Source organism: Penicillium paradoxum (genome assembly GCF_028828445.1).
Source record: "Penicillium paradoxum strain IBT 22861 chromosome Unknown utg000004l_segment0_segment0, whole genome shotgun sequence".
NCBI classification, from domain to species: Eukaryota; Fungi; Ascomycota; class Eurotiomycetes; order Eurotiales; family Aspergillaceae; genus Penicillium; species Penicillium paradoxum.
The window spans coordinates 3,684,755-3,701,161 of record NW_026643182.1 but is presented as its reverse complement, the minus strand read 5'-3'; the positions used below and the strand labels follow the sequence as shown (position 1 = coordinate 3,701,161).

General features: G+C 50.0%; 8 protein-coding genes across 8 annotated transcripts; 5 read left to right on the top strand and 3 right to left on the bottom strand.

The window, feature by feature from the left end:
• Nucleotides 1-20: 20 nt before the first annotated feature.
• egl2 (putative endoglucanase) lies at nucleotides 21-1,446 on the top strand (the record flags this gene model as incomplete). The annotated part of the gene is made up of 5 exons (XM_057176100.1): nucleotides 21-117; nucleotides 172-383; nucleotides 443-507; nucleotides 575-672; nucleotides 719-1,446. The coding sequence occupies 5 exons, from the start codon at nucleotides 21-23 to the stop codon at nucleotides 1,444-1,446; spliced, it is 1,200 nt and encodes a 399-aa protein (XP_057033147.1).
• Nucleotides 1,447-1,683: 237 nt separating this feature from the next.
• Nucleotides 1,684-2,295, bottom strand: N7457_005054 (carboxymuconolactone decarboxylase family protein; the record flags this gene model as incomplete). The annotated part of the gene is made up of 1 exon (XM_057176099.1): nucleotides 1,684-2,295. The coding sequence occupies one exon, from the start codon at nucleotides 2,293-2,295 to the stop codon at nucleotides 1,684-1,686; it is 612 nt and encodes a 203-aa protein (XP_057033146.1).
• A 709-nt stretch (nucleotides 2,296-3,004) lies between these two features.
• Nucleotides 3,005-4,211, top strand: N7457_005053 (lactonase family protein; the record flags this gene model as incomplete). The annotated part of the gene is made up of 3 exons (XM_057176098.1): nucleotides 3,005-3,257; nucleotides 3,329-3,806; nucleotides 3,857-4,211. The coding sequence occupies 3 exons, from the start codon at nucleotides 3,005-3,007 to the stop codon at nucleotides 4,209-4,211; spliced, it is 1,086 nt and encodes a 361-aa protein (XP_057033145.1).
• A 273-nt stretch (nucleotides 4,212-4,484) lies between these two features.
• On the top strand, nucleotides 4,485-6,143 carry N7457_005052 (putative alpha/beta hydrolase; the record flags this gene model as incomplete). The annotated part of the gene is made up of 1 exon (XM_057176097.1): nucleotides 4,485-6,143. One exon carries the CDS (start codon nucleotides 4,485-4,487, stop codon nucleotides 6,141-6,143), a length of 1,659 nt encoding a protein of 552 aa, XP_057033144.1.
• A 546-nt stretch (nucleotides 6,144-6,689) lies between these two features.
• On the top strand, nucleotides 6,690-8,025 carry sitA (TOR signaling pathway phosphatase SitA; the record flags this gene model as incomplete). The annotated part of the gene is made up of 4 exons (XM_057176096.1): nucleotides 6,690-6,843; nucleotides 6,896-7,283; nucleotides 7,348-7,679; nucleotides 7,736-8,025. The coding sequence occupies 4 exons, from the start codon at nucleotides 6,690-6,692 to the stop codon at nucleotides 8,023-8,025; spliced, it is 1,164 nt and encodes a 387-aa protein (XP_057033143.1).
• A 520-nt stretch (nucleotides 8,026-8,545) lies between these two features.
• On the top strand, nucleotides 8,546-10,519 carry N7457_005050 (putative phenol 2-monooxygenase; the record flags this gene model as incomplete). The annotated part of the gene is made up of 4 exons (XM_057176095.1): nucleotides 8,546-9,055; nucleotides 9,108-9,992; nucleotides 10,046-10,391; nucleotides 10,440-10,519. The coding sequence occupies 4 exons, from the start codon at nucleotides 8,546-8,548 to the stop codon at nucleotides 10,517-10,519; spliced, it is 1,821 nt and encodes a 606-aa protein (XP_057033142.1).
• A 1,117-nt stretch (nucleotides 10,520-11,636) lies between these two features.
• On the bottom strand, nucleotides 11,637-13,642 carry N7457_005049 (Zn(II)2Cys6 transcription factor; the record flags this gene model as incomplete). The annotated part of the gene is made up of 5 exons (XM_057176094.1): nucleotides 11,637-12,086; nucleotides 12,135-12,444; nucleotides 12,501-12,673; nucleotides 12,742-13,003; nucleotides 13,101-13,642. 5 exons carry the CDS (start codon nucleotides 13,640-13,642, stop codon nucleotides 11,637-11,639), a joined length of 1,737 nt encoding a protein of 578 aa, XP_057033141.1.
• Nucleotides 13,643-14,102: 460 nt separating this feature from the next.
• N7457_005048 (M20 family metallopeptidase) lies at nucleotides 14,103-15,630 on the bottom strand (the record flags this gene model as incomplete). The annotated part of the gene is made up of 5 exons (XM_057176093.1): nucleotides 14,103-14,338; nucleotides 14,389-14,880; nucleotides 14,939-15,027; nucleotides 15,082-15,464; nucleotides 15,535-15,630. The coding sequence occupies 5 exons, from the start codon at nucleotides 15,628-15,630 to the stop codon at nucleotides 14,103-14,105; spliced, it is 1,296 nt and encodes a 431-aa protein (XP_057033140.1).
• Nucleotides 15,631-16,407: the final 777 nt, after the last annotated feature.

Here is a 16,407-nt window from a genome sequence, read left to right as displayed (position 1 = left end):
CTCATTACACTTCCGAAAAGATGCAGTTTACCTCCTTGCTTGCGATAGCTGGCATCACGAGCTTAGTGCTCGCAGCTCCAGGTCAATCGCTATCCAAACGAGGATCATCTTTTGTCTGTATGTACCGATCAACACATCGAGATGTAGGTTGCTAAGTATCGCTCTGGATAGGGTTCGGCACGAATGAAGCCGGAGCCGAGTTTGGAAGTGGAAACATGCCAGGAGTATTGGGAACGGATTACATCTGGCCATCGACCTCCACGATTCAAACTCTGCAGAGTAGAGGAATGAATCTATTTCGCATCCCCTTTGCAATGGAGCGACTAGTTCCTGGAAGCCTGACCTCGAACCCAGATGCAACCTATCTAGCTTCTTTGAGAAGTGTAAGCTATTTGACTTGCGGCTATGCATCAAACTTAGCATGCTGATGAAACTGTCACAGACTGTGAACTATATCACCTCCAGCGGTGGATACGCTGTTATTGATCCTCATAACTTTGGCCGATAGTAAGCGAGCTCTAAGGACTACATGAAGCTATAGGATATCGAGCTGACGGCATATCTCTACGTATAGCTATGGCAATATTATCACATCTACCAGTGACTTTGCAGCCTTTTGGACGACGCTGGCATCCGAGTTTGCATCAAATGACAAAGTCATCTTTGACACAAGTGAGAGAGACACTTCTCGCCTGTAATGCATTGACTGACTGCTCAGACAATGAGTATAACTCGATGGACCAGACCCTGGTGTTGAACCTCAATCAAGCTGCCATCAACGCAATTCGTGCTGCAGGCGCCACATCGCAGTACATTTTCGTGGAGGGAAATTCGTGGAGTGGAGCGTGGACGTGGACCGCCGTCAATGACAATATGAAAGCTTTGACAGACCCTCAGGACTTGATCGTTTATGAGATGCACCAATACCTTGACTCTGATGGTTCCGGTACATCATCGACCTGTGTGAGCTCAACTATTGGTCAAGAGCGGGTTGTGGCTGCCACGCAATGGCTCAAGGACAACGGCAAGAAAGCATTTTTAGGCGAATTTGCTGGTGGTGCCAATTCCGTCTGCCAAAGCGCAGTGACAGGTATGCTGGATTACTTGCAAGAAAACAGTGATGTATGGCTGGGCGCCTCCTGGTGGTCCGCCGGGCCTTGGTGGGGGGACTACATTTACAGCTTCGAGCCTCCATCCGGAACGGGATATACTTACTACATGAGTCTTTTGGCGAATTATTTCCCCTCAAATGGCTCAGGTGAGACAATCACCACATCCACCACTACTGGTACTGCTACGACCAAGACCACCACTACAACTGGTGCAAGCACCACTGATGCGGCTCAGTATGCACAATGTGGTGGAATTGGCTGGACTGGGTCAACCACCTGTGCAAGCCCCTACAACTGCCAGAAGCAAAATGACTACTACTCGCAGTGCCTGTAGGGACACCAGAGGGGTAGGATATGCAGTGGTAGGTGGAGTTGGCGCTTCCATATTGAATGAAATAGTATTTGATTCATCATTATTCGTTGCCTAGATGCGGGATATGCTAGATTTTAAACCCTCGTAAATCTACACGGCCGTGGCGGTGTTGTTTTCTCAAGCCATGCGGCAAGGTTGCGTGGTTTCTTGCCTCAAGCAAAGCTCGAGGCTCACGTCCCAATGTCTAAGGTGATGCTATTACAGAGACTTCACCAACTCTTCCACGCTCTTCATCTCCCGGTCATTATTCTCGCCCACGTCCAGCGCAACCAAGAACCGACTCACACAATTGTAGCCGGCGATACCGGTGGTGAGCTCCACGATCTCCCGGTCGTTGTATCCCACCGTCTTCAATTCAGCAAAAACTGCATCCTGGACTGTGATCGTGCGAGTCATCTGGTCCGTATAGCGTAACACAGCACGTTGTTGCGGGGTGAGTGTGCTACTCTCGAGCTCGGTAATGTTCCCCTCGGCAGTTGAAGGCAGTGTACGCACAGCATGCAATTGATCAGGCGTGATACCCCCTTTCAGAGCCAATGGGGCGTGGGCATTCCATTCGTAAGTAGCGTTGTTCAGTACGGCGACACGGCAGACTGCCAGCTCCATGATACCAGAGTCAACCAGAGTACGCGACCGGATAGCTCCGATAAAGCTGTTCCAGCCATCGGCCACCGGTGGACTGTGAAGGAGAGAGAGATCCAGTGGGATCAAAGGGCGAGGGTTTCTACGCTCCGCGATGCGAGCATAAATGCCAGCGGTGTCGGCAGGCGCATCGGCAGGAGGAGTGGAAGGGGCGTAGGGCAGCCGCATGGTGTGTGGAATAATGCGATTGATTTGAGATTGGATTGCTTCTATTCTCAATTCAGTGCATGAATAGTCCAGCTTCCATGTATTTAACGGCACCTCGACAATCACCCCAACCGAAGACGGATGCCGAGGGGCAAGGGAACGCTGGAAGATGTCTTACCCGGTGGGGGAGCGTTTCTCCGGCAACCTGAAGACGTGACTCTGCACAATGTACCCATGTTGAAGTGGTTCAAAGAGATAGTCGAATGACTACACGATATAAGAATTGAGAACAATGAAATGCACAATACCCTCTATGCTCTATATGAATACTCCGTAGAATGTGACGCGATGGTGGAATTGCCTTCTTAAGCCACCTTGGAAGGGTTATATATGTTGTATACTCCGTACTGCACGTGAGATACGATCTAAACGGTAGCCCACCGCAACAGAAGGAGAAACAAGCGTGAAATCTGTGAGGATGATAGGCATGTACAAGATATGTTCCGATAACCCCATCGCATCTTTCATTCAAGCCCCATACCCCCAGTGAACAACGTCGGCACTGACTCCAAGGCACTCCCGCGGGGTGCCGCCCCTCGCTGCCGATGTCCCCGCATGCGGGTCATAGGTAGGGATGTGGGAATAGATTCACTTATTATACAATACATGATCCGTTGGCTTTCTCACATCTACTTGCATATCTTACCCATTTTCTCAGTCAATTTTCAATATGAAGCACCATTTGATGGTCGGTACCTGGACCGCCCCCGGGCGCATCTACACCGTGCAATTCGATGACGAGGCCCTCACGTTGGAGCTTGCCAAGAAGACTGACATCCCCGAAGCTGAGCCCATCTCATGGATGACCTTTTCACACGACAAAAAGGCGATATATGGCGCGGCCATGAAAAAGTGGAATAGCTTCGCTGTCAACAGTCCAACTGAGATCGTTCACCAAGTCTCGCACCCAGTAGCTGGTCACCGTATGTCCTAGAATCGGAACGCAGAGTGGTTCCCCTTCCTCGCTGACCTTTCTTTTTTCGTTTCGCACTAGCTCTCGCTGCCAGCAGTGAGACCAATACCCGTGCCATCTTCGTGCTCGCCGCCCAGAAGCCGCCTTACAATGTTTACGGCAACCCCTTCTATAACCACGCTGGCTACGGTAATGTGTTTTCAGTGAAGCCCGACGGCGCGCTGGACAGCAACATCCAGAACTACGAATACGTTCCCAACACTGGTATCCACGGCATGGTATTTGACCCGACGGAGACCTATCTGTACTCCGCCGATCTCACGGCCAACAAGATTTGGACACACATTAAGGATCCTCAGACGGGTGAATTGACCTTGGTGGATTGTCTCGAGGCGCCTGATGCCGGCGATCACCCTCGCTGGGTTGAGATGCACCCGAGCGGCAAGTACTTGTATGCCCTGATGGAGGCCGGCAATCGACTGGCAGTCTATGTGATCGATGAGCGAACCCACAAGCCAGTATTCACTCACATCACATATCCATTATTGCCCTCTGGTGAGTGCCGCGATTCTCCACAAATCCGACCGTTAACCGACCGTCTTCATCCAGGCCTACCCCCCGCAACAAGTATCGCGGCGATGTCACTTTCTGTACCAAAGGCGGAGAATATCTGTTTGCGACAACACGATCCAATCACTTCGATGTGACTGGCTACATCACCGCATTCAAGCTGGGCCCGCACGGCGAGATCGAGCGCCAGCTTTTTATTAATCCTACCTCCACGAGCGGTGGCCATTCCAATGCCGTCAGTCCCTGTGACTTCAGTGACGAGTGGCTTGCACTTTGTGATGACCAGCTTGGATTTGTTGAGATGTACCGATGGCGCGACGAGAAGCTGGCACGCGTGGCGCGTGTGGATATCCCCGAGCAAGGATTTGGGATGAATGCGATCTGGTATGACTAAACGAAGAATGAATCCCTGAATGTGTATGGAGTATAAATTACGATGTAGAATCGAAAGAGAAATAGATGTGCCTGGTGGAGTAGCAGAGAGAGAAGAGAAGAGAGAAGTATAAAAGCCGGCAGTCAAGTTCGGTTGTGTGCACCCGGAAGAGGGGCAAAGTGCCGGGGAAACATCTTCTTCTATATCTCTTCCTGTGTATATATCTCGTAACCCCCGGACATTTCTGGACTTGACTCTTCTTATCTTCTCTCTTCACAACTGACAGCTCTCATCATGCCTACGCCTGGTCTGCTCTACGTCACAATGCAGCCCAAGGGCTCGCTACCAGACACCCAGTTTCATGATTGGTATAATACTGAACATGGACCTTTGCGCCTGCGATTGCCCTTCGTCACCAATGGTTTCCGCTTCCGTGCGACCGATGGCGAGCAGCCCGAGTATGTGGCTTTGTACGATATTACCGACATGGACGAGTTGACTCGTAAGACTTATTTGGATTTGAGAACCGATCTCATCAAAACCGAGCGGGAGAAGAAGACTATGGCCCAAATTGATGTCGGTCGTCTACTGTATGATCTGGCGGATGAACGCACCAGTCCCAACTTCCGCCCCCTGGAAGAACAAGCCGACACAGATGCCGAAACCCGGGGGAGTGTGCTCGTCGCCCTCCGAGTGGTCACTCATCCTGACCCCGCCAAAGAAGCTGATTTAGAGAAATGGTACCGCGAGGAACATTTTGAGATGCTCTCCCGTGTGCCTGGATGGCGCCGAAGTCGCCGTTTTGTCACTGCCGCAATTGATTCCGCCCCGCGCGAATCGCTCATTCTCCACGAATATGCTCCCATTAACGGGCTTGGGGGTGATGCCCACAAGGCTGCCATGAATACTCCATGGGGATCACGTCTCATGTCTGAGGTTGTCACCTCGAAGAAACGCCGTGTATATGAGTGGTACTACACCTTTGGCCCTGCTCCGCGTGAGCTCACTTCGCTGGCTGCCCCGGATGTTGTGGGACCATGGAACTCCAACGATGGTCGCACTCGCACATTCCCCTCGACTTCTCGCCCGGCGGTTGAGTCCTTCGTCACTACTTCTGACGGAGTTGAAATTCCCTACCGACTAGAGGGTAGCACCGACCCTTACGCGCCAGTCGTCGTGCTTAGCAACTCTATCCTGGTGAACTGGAGCATCTGGGATCGTTTCGTTGATGCATTCTTCGCTCAGAAGCAGAACCAACGTTATCGTGTCGTGCGTTATTTGACCCGAGGTCGACACTCGCAGAGTGGTACGCAGCCTGTCAACCTTGATCTGCTGGCCTCTGATCTGGTGGCATTGCTGGACGCCCTACGTGTTCCTCCCAAGGCAGCTCGTTTAATCGGTGTTAGCCTAGGTGGCGTGACCGTCCTGAATACTTCCCTGCTTTACCCTGAGCGCATTGGAGCCTTCATTTCATGTGACACCAACTCTTCTGCCCCTGAATCTAACCGCAAGGCATGGGGTGACCGTGTCGCCATCTGCGAGAAGGAAGGCGCTACTGACCCAGAAACAAAAGAGCCGATTGTCGGTGAAGAATTAGCCGAAGTCACCACTCGTCGCTGGTTCGTGCCGGAATCATACGAGACCCAGCCTGAGGTCCTCGCGACCGTCAAGGAGGCTGTGCGCACTAATAGCTTGAAGGGCTTTGCTCATAGTGTCCAGGCCCTCTGTGCCTATGATATCCGCGAGCGCATGACTACTGCCACCGTTCCAGGCCTTTTTGTCGCCGGTGCCAAAGACGGTGTCCTGCCCCAGACAATGCAGAAGATGGCGGCGGATTTGTGCGGAGGCGCTGAGCTTAAGATCATCGATCGTGCAGGCCATCTACCCATGGTGGAGCAGCCTGTAGCATTTGCGGAAGTTGTGAGCGAGTTTTTGAGCAAAATTGATGGGTGATTGCATGACTATGGGTTCTGTGTAAATGGAATTTGTGCACCAGGATAGATAGGGAAATGGGTTATGACTGTGATTCAAGACTAGATTGATCCACTGCAAAATTAGGTATATCAATAGCGAAGCATGAGGTTATCAATATGTCCAACCATTTGGGCCATTTCATGGATCAAATGCGGCCTTAAATCCGGCGTTACGAGCTCTATCGCTGAGAACGGGGGGTGTGTGGTCGCGAAGGCATCAGGTAGGTAGGACAGAGGATGACCGGAGTCTGATCGGCGGAGTGATCCAGAGTAACTCTGTAGATGGAAGTTAGTGGATGAGTTCAATTCCACAAATCACGACTTTCTCAGGCAGGTAAGAGAAGTGAAGTGGAAAGGAAAAGTGAAATTGACAGCTGAACAGTTCGGCGGACGAAGGCGGCCAAGGGCGAAGTTCGACTTGCGGGGAAATATCACTGCACTTCTGGACTATCTTCTTCTGCTCTAGTCCCTCGCTCTCTTTCGGTATTTCTCTCCTTTTTCCCCATCTACCTTCTATTCTACCATCATGCCAGAGAGCAAGATCCCTCAGCCGGGTCCTGCCAAACTCAAGCGCAATGCGGGCCCTGATGAGTGGCTGGAGGCTGCGAAGGATTGTAAGTATCTGTCGGAGCCACATATGAAGCAACTCTGTGAGATCGTGAAAGAATACATGATGGAGGGTAAGTGGTATCTAAGTATATGCCTGGCCATTTATGCTGACTTCATTCGCAGAATCAAACATCCAACCAGTATCAACACCCGTTACAGTCTGCGGTGACATCCACGGTCAATTCTACGACCTCCTGGAGCTTTTTCGAGTTTCCGGCGGGATGCCTGATGGCACGGTCTCAGACTCGCCGAAAACATCCCCCTCCGTAATCACCTCTGCCGATATCGAACCCCCCTCAAGCATCTCAGACCCGAAAATCCGCAAGAAGCTTCGCGGTCCCAGCGTGAATCCCAATGACGAAGAGGAAGATACCAGTGCGCGAAGCCGGTCTACCAGCGATACATCCACAGATCTGCAACTCAATCGCAACTTTGTATTCCTGGGTGATTACGTGGACCGTGGATACTTCAGTCTGGAAACATTAACGCTCTTACTCTGTCTCAAAGCAAAGTGAGTGTGACTCTTCTGATACTATCGATATAAAGTATCCGTGTCATTGACGTTGTTGGAATAGGTACCCTGACCGAGTTACATTGGTCCGTGGCAATCACGAGTCTCGCCAAATCACTCAGGTATACGGTTTCTACGAGGAATGTTTCCAGAAATACGGCAGTGCTTCGGTTTGGAAGGCATGTTGCCAGGTCTTTGATTTTATGACACTGGGAGCTATTATCGACGGCAAAGTGCTATGTGTTCACGGAGGCCTGAGCCCCGAGATTCGCACATTGGATCAAGTCCGTGTGGTGGCCCGCGCACAGGAGATTCCCCACGAGGGTGCTTTCTGTGATCTTGTGTGGTCTGATCCAGATGATGTAGAGACATGGGCTGTCAGTCCTCGAGGAGCAGGTGAGCATCATGGCAATTGGTCTTCCCACGGGCGCATAGCTGACGACTGTTTCTAGGATGGTTATTCGGAGATCGAGTGGCCGATGAGTTTTGCCATGTGAATGATCTCTCGCTGATCGCACGCGCTCACCAGCTGGTCAATGAGGGCTACAAATACCACTTCAACAACCAAAATGTTGTCACAGTATGGAGCGCGCCCAATTATTGCTATCGATGTGGAAATCTTGCCTCTGTATGTGAGGTTGGAGAGGATCTTAAACCTACGTTCAAGCTGTTCAGTGCTGTCGGCGATGACCAGCGACATGTCCCAGTCTCGCGGCCAGGGCGCAGCGAGTACTTCTTGTAAGATGTGATGCGATTTCTGCACCGGCGCGGGCGTTCGGTTCGATAATAGGGGCGGAAAGGATGAGCATTATATAATGATTTAGACCAGATTTAATGATGCATACGCCTTGTGTTTGAATACAAAAGAAAAGCCATACAAAAAGCAAAGAGGACAGAGTAACGATTCAGATCCTCCGTTGTTACAGGTATCCATCTGTAAGCAGCACTCTCTACACTGTGAAGCTAAGCCGGCAGAAGACTTCTCCCGAAGAGCTATTCACTGCCGACCAACTCATCTTCCCCACCCCAACTGGGAGCTATGGCATGACCTGGATCTCGGAGGTTGACACAATGGCAGTCCAAGGCATCGCCATAGAAACAACGAAGGCCGAGGCTTTCTCCAGCGTCCCCCGCAATCAATTCCCGGAATGAATCCCGAGCTGCCCGGGTCAGCTTCCGGACCTCATACCGAATGGACCATAAAAGGCGATATATGCACGGACTTTGTTGTAATTGCACTCCCAAACTGCATACTCGAGACAATGGAGAAATTCGACGTTCTGATTTGCGGCAGCGGGTCTGCTGGGCTCTGCGCCGCCACCTGGCTTGCTAAGTATGGTGTGCGGTGTAAAGTACTAGAACGGCGCGAGGGTCCCATGAAGATGGGCCAAGCTGATGGCGTGCAATGCCGCACCGTGGAGATCTTTGAAAGTTTCGGCATTGGAGAAGAGCTTCTGCGTGAAGCATACCATGTTCTCGAGGTGAACTTCTGGGCCGACGATGGCGCCGGCGCCATCAAGCGGACAGGTCGGACGGCGGATACCCAGCCGGGCCTCTCACACCAGCCTCACGTTATTCTGAACCAAGCACGTATCAACGGACTGCTCATTGAGCTGATGAAGAACTATAATGACCAACAAATCGACTATGGCTACAACGTGACCGATGTGAAGGTTGAGAGCGCCTCTGCGGAAGACCGTGATGCCTATCCGGTGAAGGTGACTGCGGAAAGGGATGGAAAGACAGAAGTGTTTGTAGCGAAATATGCACTGGTAAGTCCTACTCAATTTCGGATTGTTAACATTGGTTGACTCGACTATTCAGGCTTGTGATGGGGCACACAGCGTTGTGCGCAAAGCCCTCGGATACAAAATGATCGGAGACAGTACCGATGCCGTCTGGGGTGTCATGGACATGATACCCCGAACCAATTTCCCGGACATCCGAAAGAAGTCTACTATTCGCTCGAACTCAGGAAACATCTTGATCATTCCCCGCGAGGGCGAGAGCAACAATCTCACAAGATTCTACATTGAACTTGCTCCAGGAACTAACCCCAAAGAGGTGACGCTAGAAAGCCTCCAAGCACAGGCGCAAAGTATTTTCCACCCCTACAAGGTCGACTTTGTGGAGACAGTTTGGTGGTCAGCGTATGCGATCGGCCAGCGACATGCCGACTTCTTCCACAAGGATAATCGGGTCTTCCTCGCCGGTGATGCCTGTCATACACACTCACCCAAAGCCGGCCAGGGTATGAATGTGAGTTTACAGGACGGCTATAACATCGGTTGGAAGCTCGGTGAGGTCTTGACTGGGCTGGCCAGTCCGTCACTTCTGGAGACCTATGTCTTAGAACGAGAAAAGGTCGCGATTGACCTGATCAACTTTGATCGTTATTTCTCCAAGTTATTTTCTTCTGGAGCGGCTACCTCTCCAGCTGAGTTCCAAGAAGGCTTCATCAAATGTGGTAAATATACTGCGGGCTTAACAGCGAAGTATGAAGTTTCGCCCATCACCTCTGCGCTGGAATCAACAAAGCTTGCCTCAAACGTGGTCGTCGGCATGCGGCTGCCCAGCGCACAGGTCGTGAGGTTCTGTGACTCTAAGCCTCAACAGCTGATGAAGGCTTTGAAGTCTGATGGCCGATGGCGTATCATGGCCTTTATGGGCGACTTGGCTGTACCAGAAAACCGCTTGAAGCTCAACAAGGTCCGTTCCTCGTTATCAAACCACAATTTAACATCATCTAATATATTCTACAGTTGGGAGAATATTTGGCCGCAGCTGATGGGCCTATTCACACATTCACACCCAAGAATCAAGACACTGACAGCCTTATTGAGACCATCTTGGTCGGTCATGGAAAGCGTCATGGTGTTGAGTTAGAGCAAATTCCCGAGTGCTTCTACCCAGTCTCTGGAAAAAACCAAACAAGAGGTAACGCTCTCTTGGTTTCGGATATCTTTCCCATTTCTAATCTAGAATTCTTAGATCTACACAAGATTTATTACGACGACGAAAGCTACAACAGCGGCCACGGCCAGGCATACGAACATCTTGGCGTTGATGCGGCACAGGGTGCTATTATCATCATTCGACCAGACCAATGTAAGCAATTATCCACTACATATATCATACAAATCTGACATTCTTCAGACGTGTCCGCCATTCTGGGCCTGGATGACTATCCGGAAGTCGGCAATTTCTTTTCTGGTTTCCTTCAACGCCAATCATAATATGCAGCAGACGTGACAGTTAAAGTGAATGTACATTTGAGACGCTATGGATTACCAGACAACTGGCACTGTTCGCAAAAGATATGCAATGTCTCAGAAGATTTCTACTTCTTTTGGCAAGAAACAAGTTTATTATTAGAAAGCGCTCAATTTTAGGTTGAAGTTATGACTATAGTAACATCGACAATGACTAGGCTCTCATGGACTTCTAGTATTGAAAGCAAATCCAAGGAGCATAGTCGAGATGGACCGGGTTGATGAGATCATAGTCGAGAGGAAACGAAAGACACCATCGACATCTGCTTGTATCTGTGTAGGTGTGTGATATCAAGCATCTTGTGCAGTGTTAATAATATTTGGCTTCGGTTATCATGCGAAGATTGATACAGTTCATATGTTTTGATCTAGGTATTCCGGGCCTATCACTGGTGCCACTCGTTATGGTTATTTATTTCTGCTTCGATCATATTTGACTGCTGTCAACACGTGCATCAGCATTACCCAAATTTCTATCAATTCTCCGCCCTTGAATATATATAGATCTGCCGATAGAAGCTTGCCACGATTAATGTAGCCAGCGGTACTGCGTTTCCGTCAAATCTGGACCAGCTTAGGGGAAACACTGGAAATCCAAAGGTCATGTCAAAGTATGGGGTCCCCTGTGGAACATTGATGGCCTCAGTCGCTTAGATGGATCTCTCAACCCACTGACAGGTAAAGGGGAATCATACAATGAATGCAAGTGAGTACCGATGATGTGGGGGAAAGTGAGAAGACAGCTTTTTTTTTTAAAAAAAAAAAAAACGGGATGAAGTGGCTATATAGTCTTAATTGCAGTTATTATACCTAGGCGAAGCATGATAGTCCATTGATGAATATGGAGGAGATTGATTTCGGTCAGTGTTGGTTCTATTATAGGCCAGTGCTGGATTGGGGCTGGAATGAGGCATGGGAAGATCAACTTGATGAACGATTGAGTTACCGTCGGAAACGCAACCAGAGGGAAGAGAGAGGTGACCTATGATGCGTATTTTAGGGGGGACAGTAGGCGATAATAGAAGCAAAGCGACGTGGAACATAAACGATTAGCATTAACTTATAGTAGATCTATGAAAGCTCACAGGTTGCACTGCACTTGAACACGCTTTAGTAACAATTCGCCTAGATTAGCAAATTGTCCCTGTGTCGCGTCTTGTTGGGCCAAGACTTGCTCTGCGACCTCATGTGCCCAAATGAATTCAGAGTGAAAGTCACGCAGTTCCCATAGACGTTGTCGCAGCCATACTTGTTGTGTTATATCGCTGGTCTCAATCACTGCCATCAGCAGCGGCCATTGCAGACGCCTCAGGAGCTTTGGGTCAGACAAATATTGTTTTCGGGTAATGTCAATGATTCCGGCTGTAGCTTGGTGGTGAACACCGGTGGGCAAAGCATTGACCCAGAGAAGCCGACGATGGAGCAAGATCTGAGAGTAGAAGGTAGAAACAGCCATGTAAATAGTATTAACTGTCCGTCGAGCGGAGATACTACCGGCAAATCTCGCGGTGATAAAAAGGTCGGAGAATTTCTAGCATAGTTAGTAAACATCTTAGAGTTTGAAAGTGGTCATACAAACCTCTCGTATAGCGAGAGTCTCCCGAAAGAGAGGTTCGGCAAAATCAGCGGTGCCAGCCGCGGATTCCATAAGGGCCTTCCAAGTGCGATGGCGTAGGCAAAACCCAGCATGTAATAGTTCTAGAGCTCTATAATTTTCGATGTCATCCAAAACTTCCTCATCTGGGTACCATTCGCCCCAAAAGCATCGGCCCCAGAGACGGGCACACCGATAAAGATGATCTGGCTGCAAAGCTGGATTGCGAGACTGTATGACATAGTCATTAAGAGACTCCGTGAGACCCATGGGACGGCAACTAGCGTCGATGTATCTGATTTGTCATAAGTTTGAGGCCTGGATACAATGGCAGTTAGATGAAAGACTCACAGAATCCATAACAAAAACTGTTCAGAAATGAAGGAGACCTTGCCTACGGTCCTGGCGTCATCGAACGAGGCATTGGTTTTAGGAGACAAAAGCGTGTCATTGACATCTTTTATGCGGAATAGTCGGGGGTGTGTTTCTAAGAGTGACCGCACGCCCTGGAGATGAAGTTGAAGCTGGAAAATCATTAGTCCATTGGCGATTCAGGGTGAACCAATCAGCCCTATATGAAGGCCATTCTTACATGGCGCACCGAGTGTCCGAACTGCCATTCCCAGGCTATCATCAAAAACATGGTTGCAAAGACCGTCTCTACATCATCCAGTGAGACCTGGCGGGGTGTCTCGAGAAGCTGCCTGAATTCTTTAACCGCTTGGTTGTAATGGTACCGTCCATGGTCTTGGGAGCGCACAATTAACCCGTTGCGATGCATGTCACAAGCAGCGAGCGCCAATATCATTCGCATTATAATTTTATTGGATGCAGCTGGACTTTCGTAAAGATGGCTAGATTATCCGGGTTCGCGATTAGCTGAGTGAAGATTGTGGAGTGTCGCGCGGGTAACGGTGACCCCATTTCTGATCCATAGAACGAGAAACTCACCAGAAGCTGCTCCACTTCCAGTCTTTCATGTAGTAAAAGACAAGCGAAGAAGAAGGGAAGTACTGGAAGTATTGACGATCAAGAGAATCGAGCATCAAGGAATTGCCGCACGTAGCATTAACGTTCAAGGAGCGGTATAGGGGGGTGGGTATAGGCGTGGGGTGGAATGTGTCAAGGGGAAGAATGTCAGCTGCCCATGAGGCTGGCGAGGAGGTAGCAATAAGAGCATCTGGTTGGCTATCTATAAGGCCCTCTGCCTTGGTAGTCGCCCAACATTGTTTTTCGGCATCTCTTGTCGCAGGCTTAAGGTGTCGAATTTGAGAGCTCCGCCCACGCTTCACAGGGACACCCCATTCGCAATGGAGACGCAGAGCTAAACAGCGCCCGCAAAATGGCTTTTCTTCGCCACACTTGACTTTGCGACGACGACAGGTACTACAGCCTATAGAAAGGTAGGTTAGTCGGGCAGTTTGAGAAACTAGAAAACATGTCCTACCACTCTTCGAACGCGGGCCATTACGCCCGGAGCTCTGCGTGGACATGGGTTGTCAATCCCCCAGCTCTAGAACCAGTGAGGATCAGCCTGCAGGCATGAGCGGAGAGATCGACGAGAAAATGTTGACAGTGGTGAACTGGAAAGCGCAGTCGGATACAGTGCTCGATCCCACTGCCGAAGCCGATAAGATAACGGCCGGGGTGGTTGGAACGTGGGGAGGCTGAGTCATCGATGACGTCTGTCCGCTTTGGGCAGGGTGGTGACAGTTTCCTTTTCTGGACATCTGGACAATCACCTGTTCGCCTAAATCTGGGGATCTTAGAGGTAACTAGGAAGATGGCGGCTATTCTGAACTCTCCAGAGCTAATGTTGGCAATCTTAGAAACCAATCGAGATACAATTGAAATGGAAGATCCAAAATGAACGTCTCGGTTGACTACAAGGAAAGAATATCTAAGACTAACATGATCGAGGGGATATGTCCCCCATGTATTTGAGCCATACATCTAATCTTCCCGCGCAATATCATCTCTCCATTGTTGTCGCGCTGTATCATACAGAGCTTGCTCGGTGACCATATCCCATCCGATCAGGGCGAGGGATTTCCCAACGATCAATGCTTCGATATGTGCTTCATCCGTCCCCGCTGCAGCTGCAAATGTTGGATGATGTGGGAAGGAGGTTAAAGGCGCGGGAATTGCAAACATTGTGTGTAGTGTGGGAGTCTCGTAGCTGACATTGCCTATCCATGAAGTTAGCATCGATCAACAGAGAGTATGCAAGCCCACACACCGATATCCGAGGACCCTGTGAGTACTTTGTCGTGGCGCTTCAGCACATGACGGTTATACCGTCCCATATGAAGGTAATAGCGTTCACAAAGAGTGTCGTTTAATCGGACATCGGTATAGAGTTCATCCCTTGAAGCAGATGCGTGAGTACAGTTTCCATCGGCCGTTTGGGTAAAGTCGCAAGCATACTCAACAATCTTGACTTGACACCCCGTTGCCAATGCGCCGGCCTCGACACAATTCCGTATCTTGCCCATCAGAGTATTCAATCCCTTTAGGGTAGGACTACGAACCTGCCAAAAAGCTTTCGTATAGTCCGGAATAACGTTCGCCACTTTAGGCGTATCCAAGAAAGCGCAATGAATCCGCTGATCTGGAAGAAGCTGTTGTCGAAGAAGCGCAACATTGTTATAAGACGAGACTAGAGCATCCAGAGCGTTGATTCCTTCCCAGGGATTTCCACCGGCATGTGCGTTTTTCCCAGTAAATTCGCCTAATAAAGAAAAACGAAAATCAGCAGGGGACCCAAAAAGAAAGATTTAAACGCTCACAATGAAGGTTCTTGCGCGCATTCATCAGTGTGCCGGCTATACCATCGGATGCCTCCTGGTCGGGAAATAGTTTTTTCGGTCCAGGATGACTTGGAACAAGATCAGCGCATGCATTTCCAGATTGTTTTCTTACAAGGCCTTACGCCATTAACGAGATGTCGACGTTTGTATAAGCGCCGGCATCAATCAATTTGGCCTTTCCGCCTCCGTTTTCCTCGGCTGGAGTGCCTAACAGCTGGGTTCGGCCTGGAATACCAAATTTGGTGATGGCGAATGACAACGCAAGGAACGCAGCGATACTGCTGGTCGCTATAAGATTGTGACCACAGGCATGGCCGATCCCCGGCAAAGCGTCATATTCTGCGTTGAAATTGATCAATCGCCCACTCGTTCCACTCAGGGCTTCAAATGAGGTGTCCAGACCATAGGCGTGGCGAGTAACCGTAAATCCTTGTCGCTCAAGAAAGTCACAAATTGCATCATGAGCGCGATGCTCCCTATAGGCAAGCTCGGGGTTGGACCAGATCTAGGGATTATGACCGGGGTATTAGCCTTATGTTAGCCTATGAGCAGTCCAAATAGCAGTAGGAAGTTACCTGATGATTGAGTTCGCGTAATTCCTGTTGTAGAGCGTCAAGGGCGGCATCAACCGAGGCCTTGACTTCCTCGATACTAATGGCCGCAAGAGCCATCGTGCTGCAAATGAGTTGGTCGACGTTAGGGATGGGTAACTATAATCGTAAATTTGTCGAAAGGGAAATAAGGATCAGGCATCTTTAACTATTGACCACGTTCGGAGTGGGACCGGATAAGCATCCCTCGCCCACCTGGGCAGCATTTGGTGGCGTTTGCCGACGACAGACTCAGATAGGGGAGTCCGAGGAGCAGAGGGGAGGTCCGGAACATCATCCGAATCTATACCATTCCTTCCGAGCCTTGTTGATGCGGGCAGACCACGGGATATGCCGGTTATTCTTCCGCAAGATTGGCGTTGTTGGCGAAGGTCTATCACCCGGTCAAGGGAAAGTCCTCGGCAATCTGCACAGACCGGTGGAATCCGGGGTAAAGGAGAGTATGTTCAATGCGTCAGGTCAGCCCCTTATCTTTCGGGGCGTCCACGTCGTTACGATGGGGCTTGACAGGAGAAAAAGGTGAGACAAGCCTATTCGTCCCTGATCCACAATACGGAGTCTGTGCGGACTATGGAGTAGATAGCTCAATTGCCCCCACAAACCTAGCGGGATTATGGTCATTTATCTTTCTCTTCTTGGGCTGATAGGGAAAGCATATAAGTGGGTTGCCGACGAGCATATTGCCGATGAGCCCTAATGATTCGCCAGGTTGCCGATGATACGATGCCAAGCTTCGGCTCCTCACGAAGTCTATGCCAACGCCAACGAGTTTCAGCAAAGCCACGCATGGATAATGACTCGGCGTTTACAGCTGACCTGCGTCGTCTTTGATTGCCG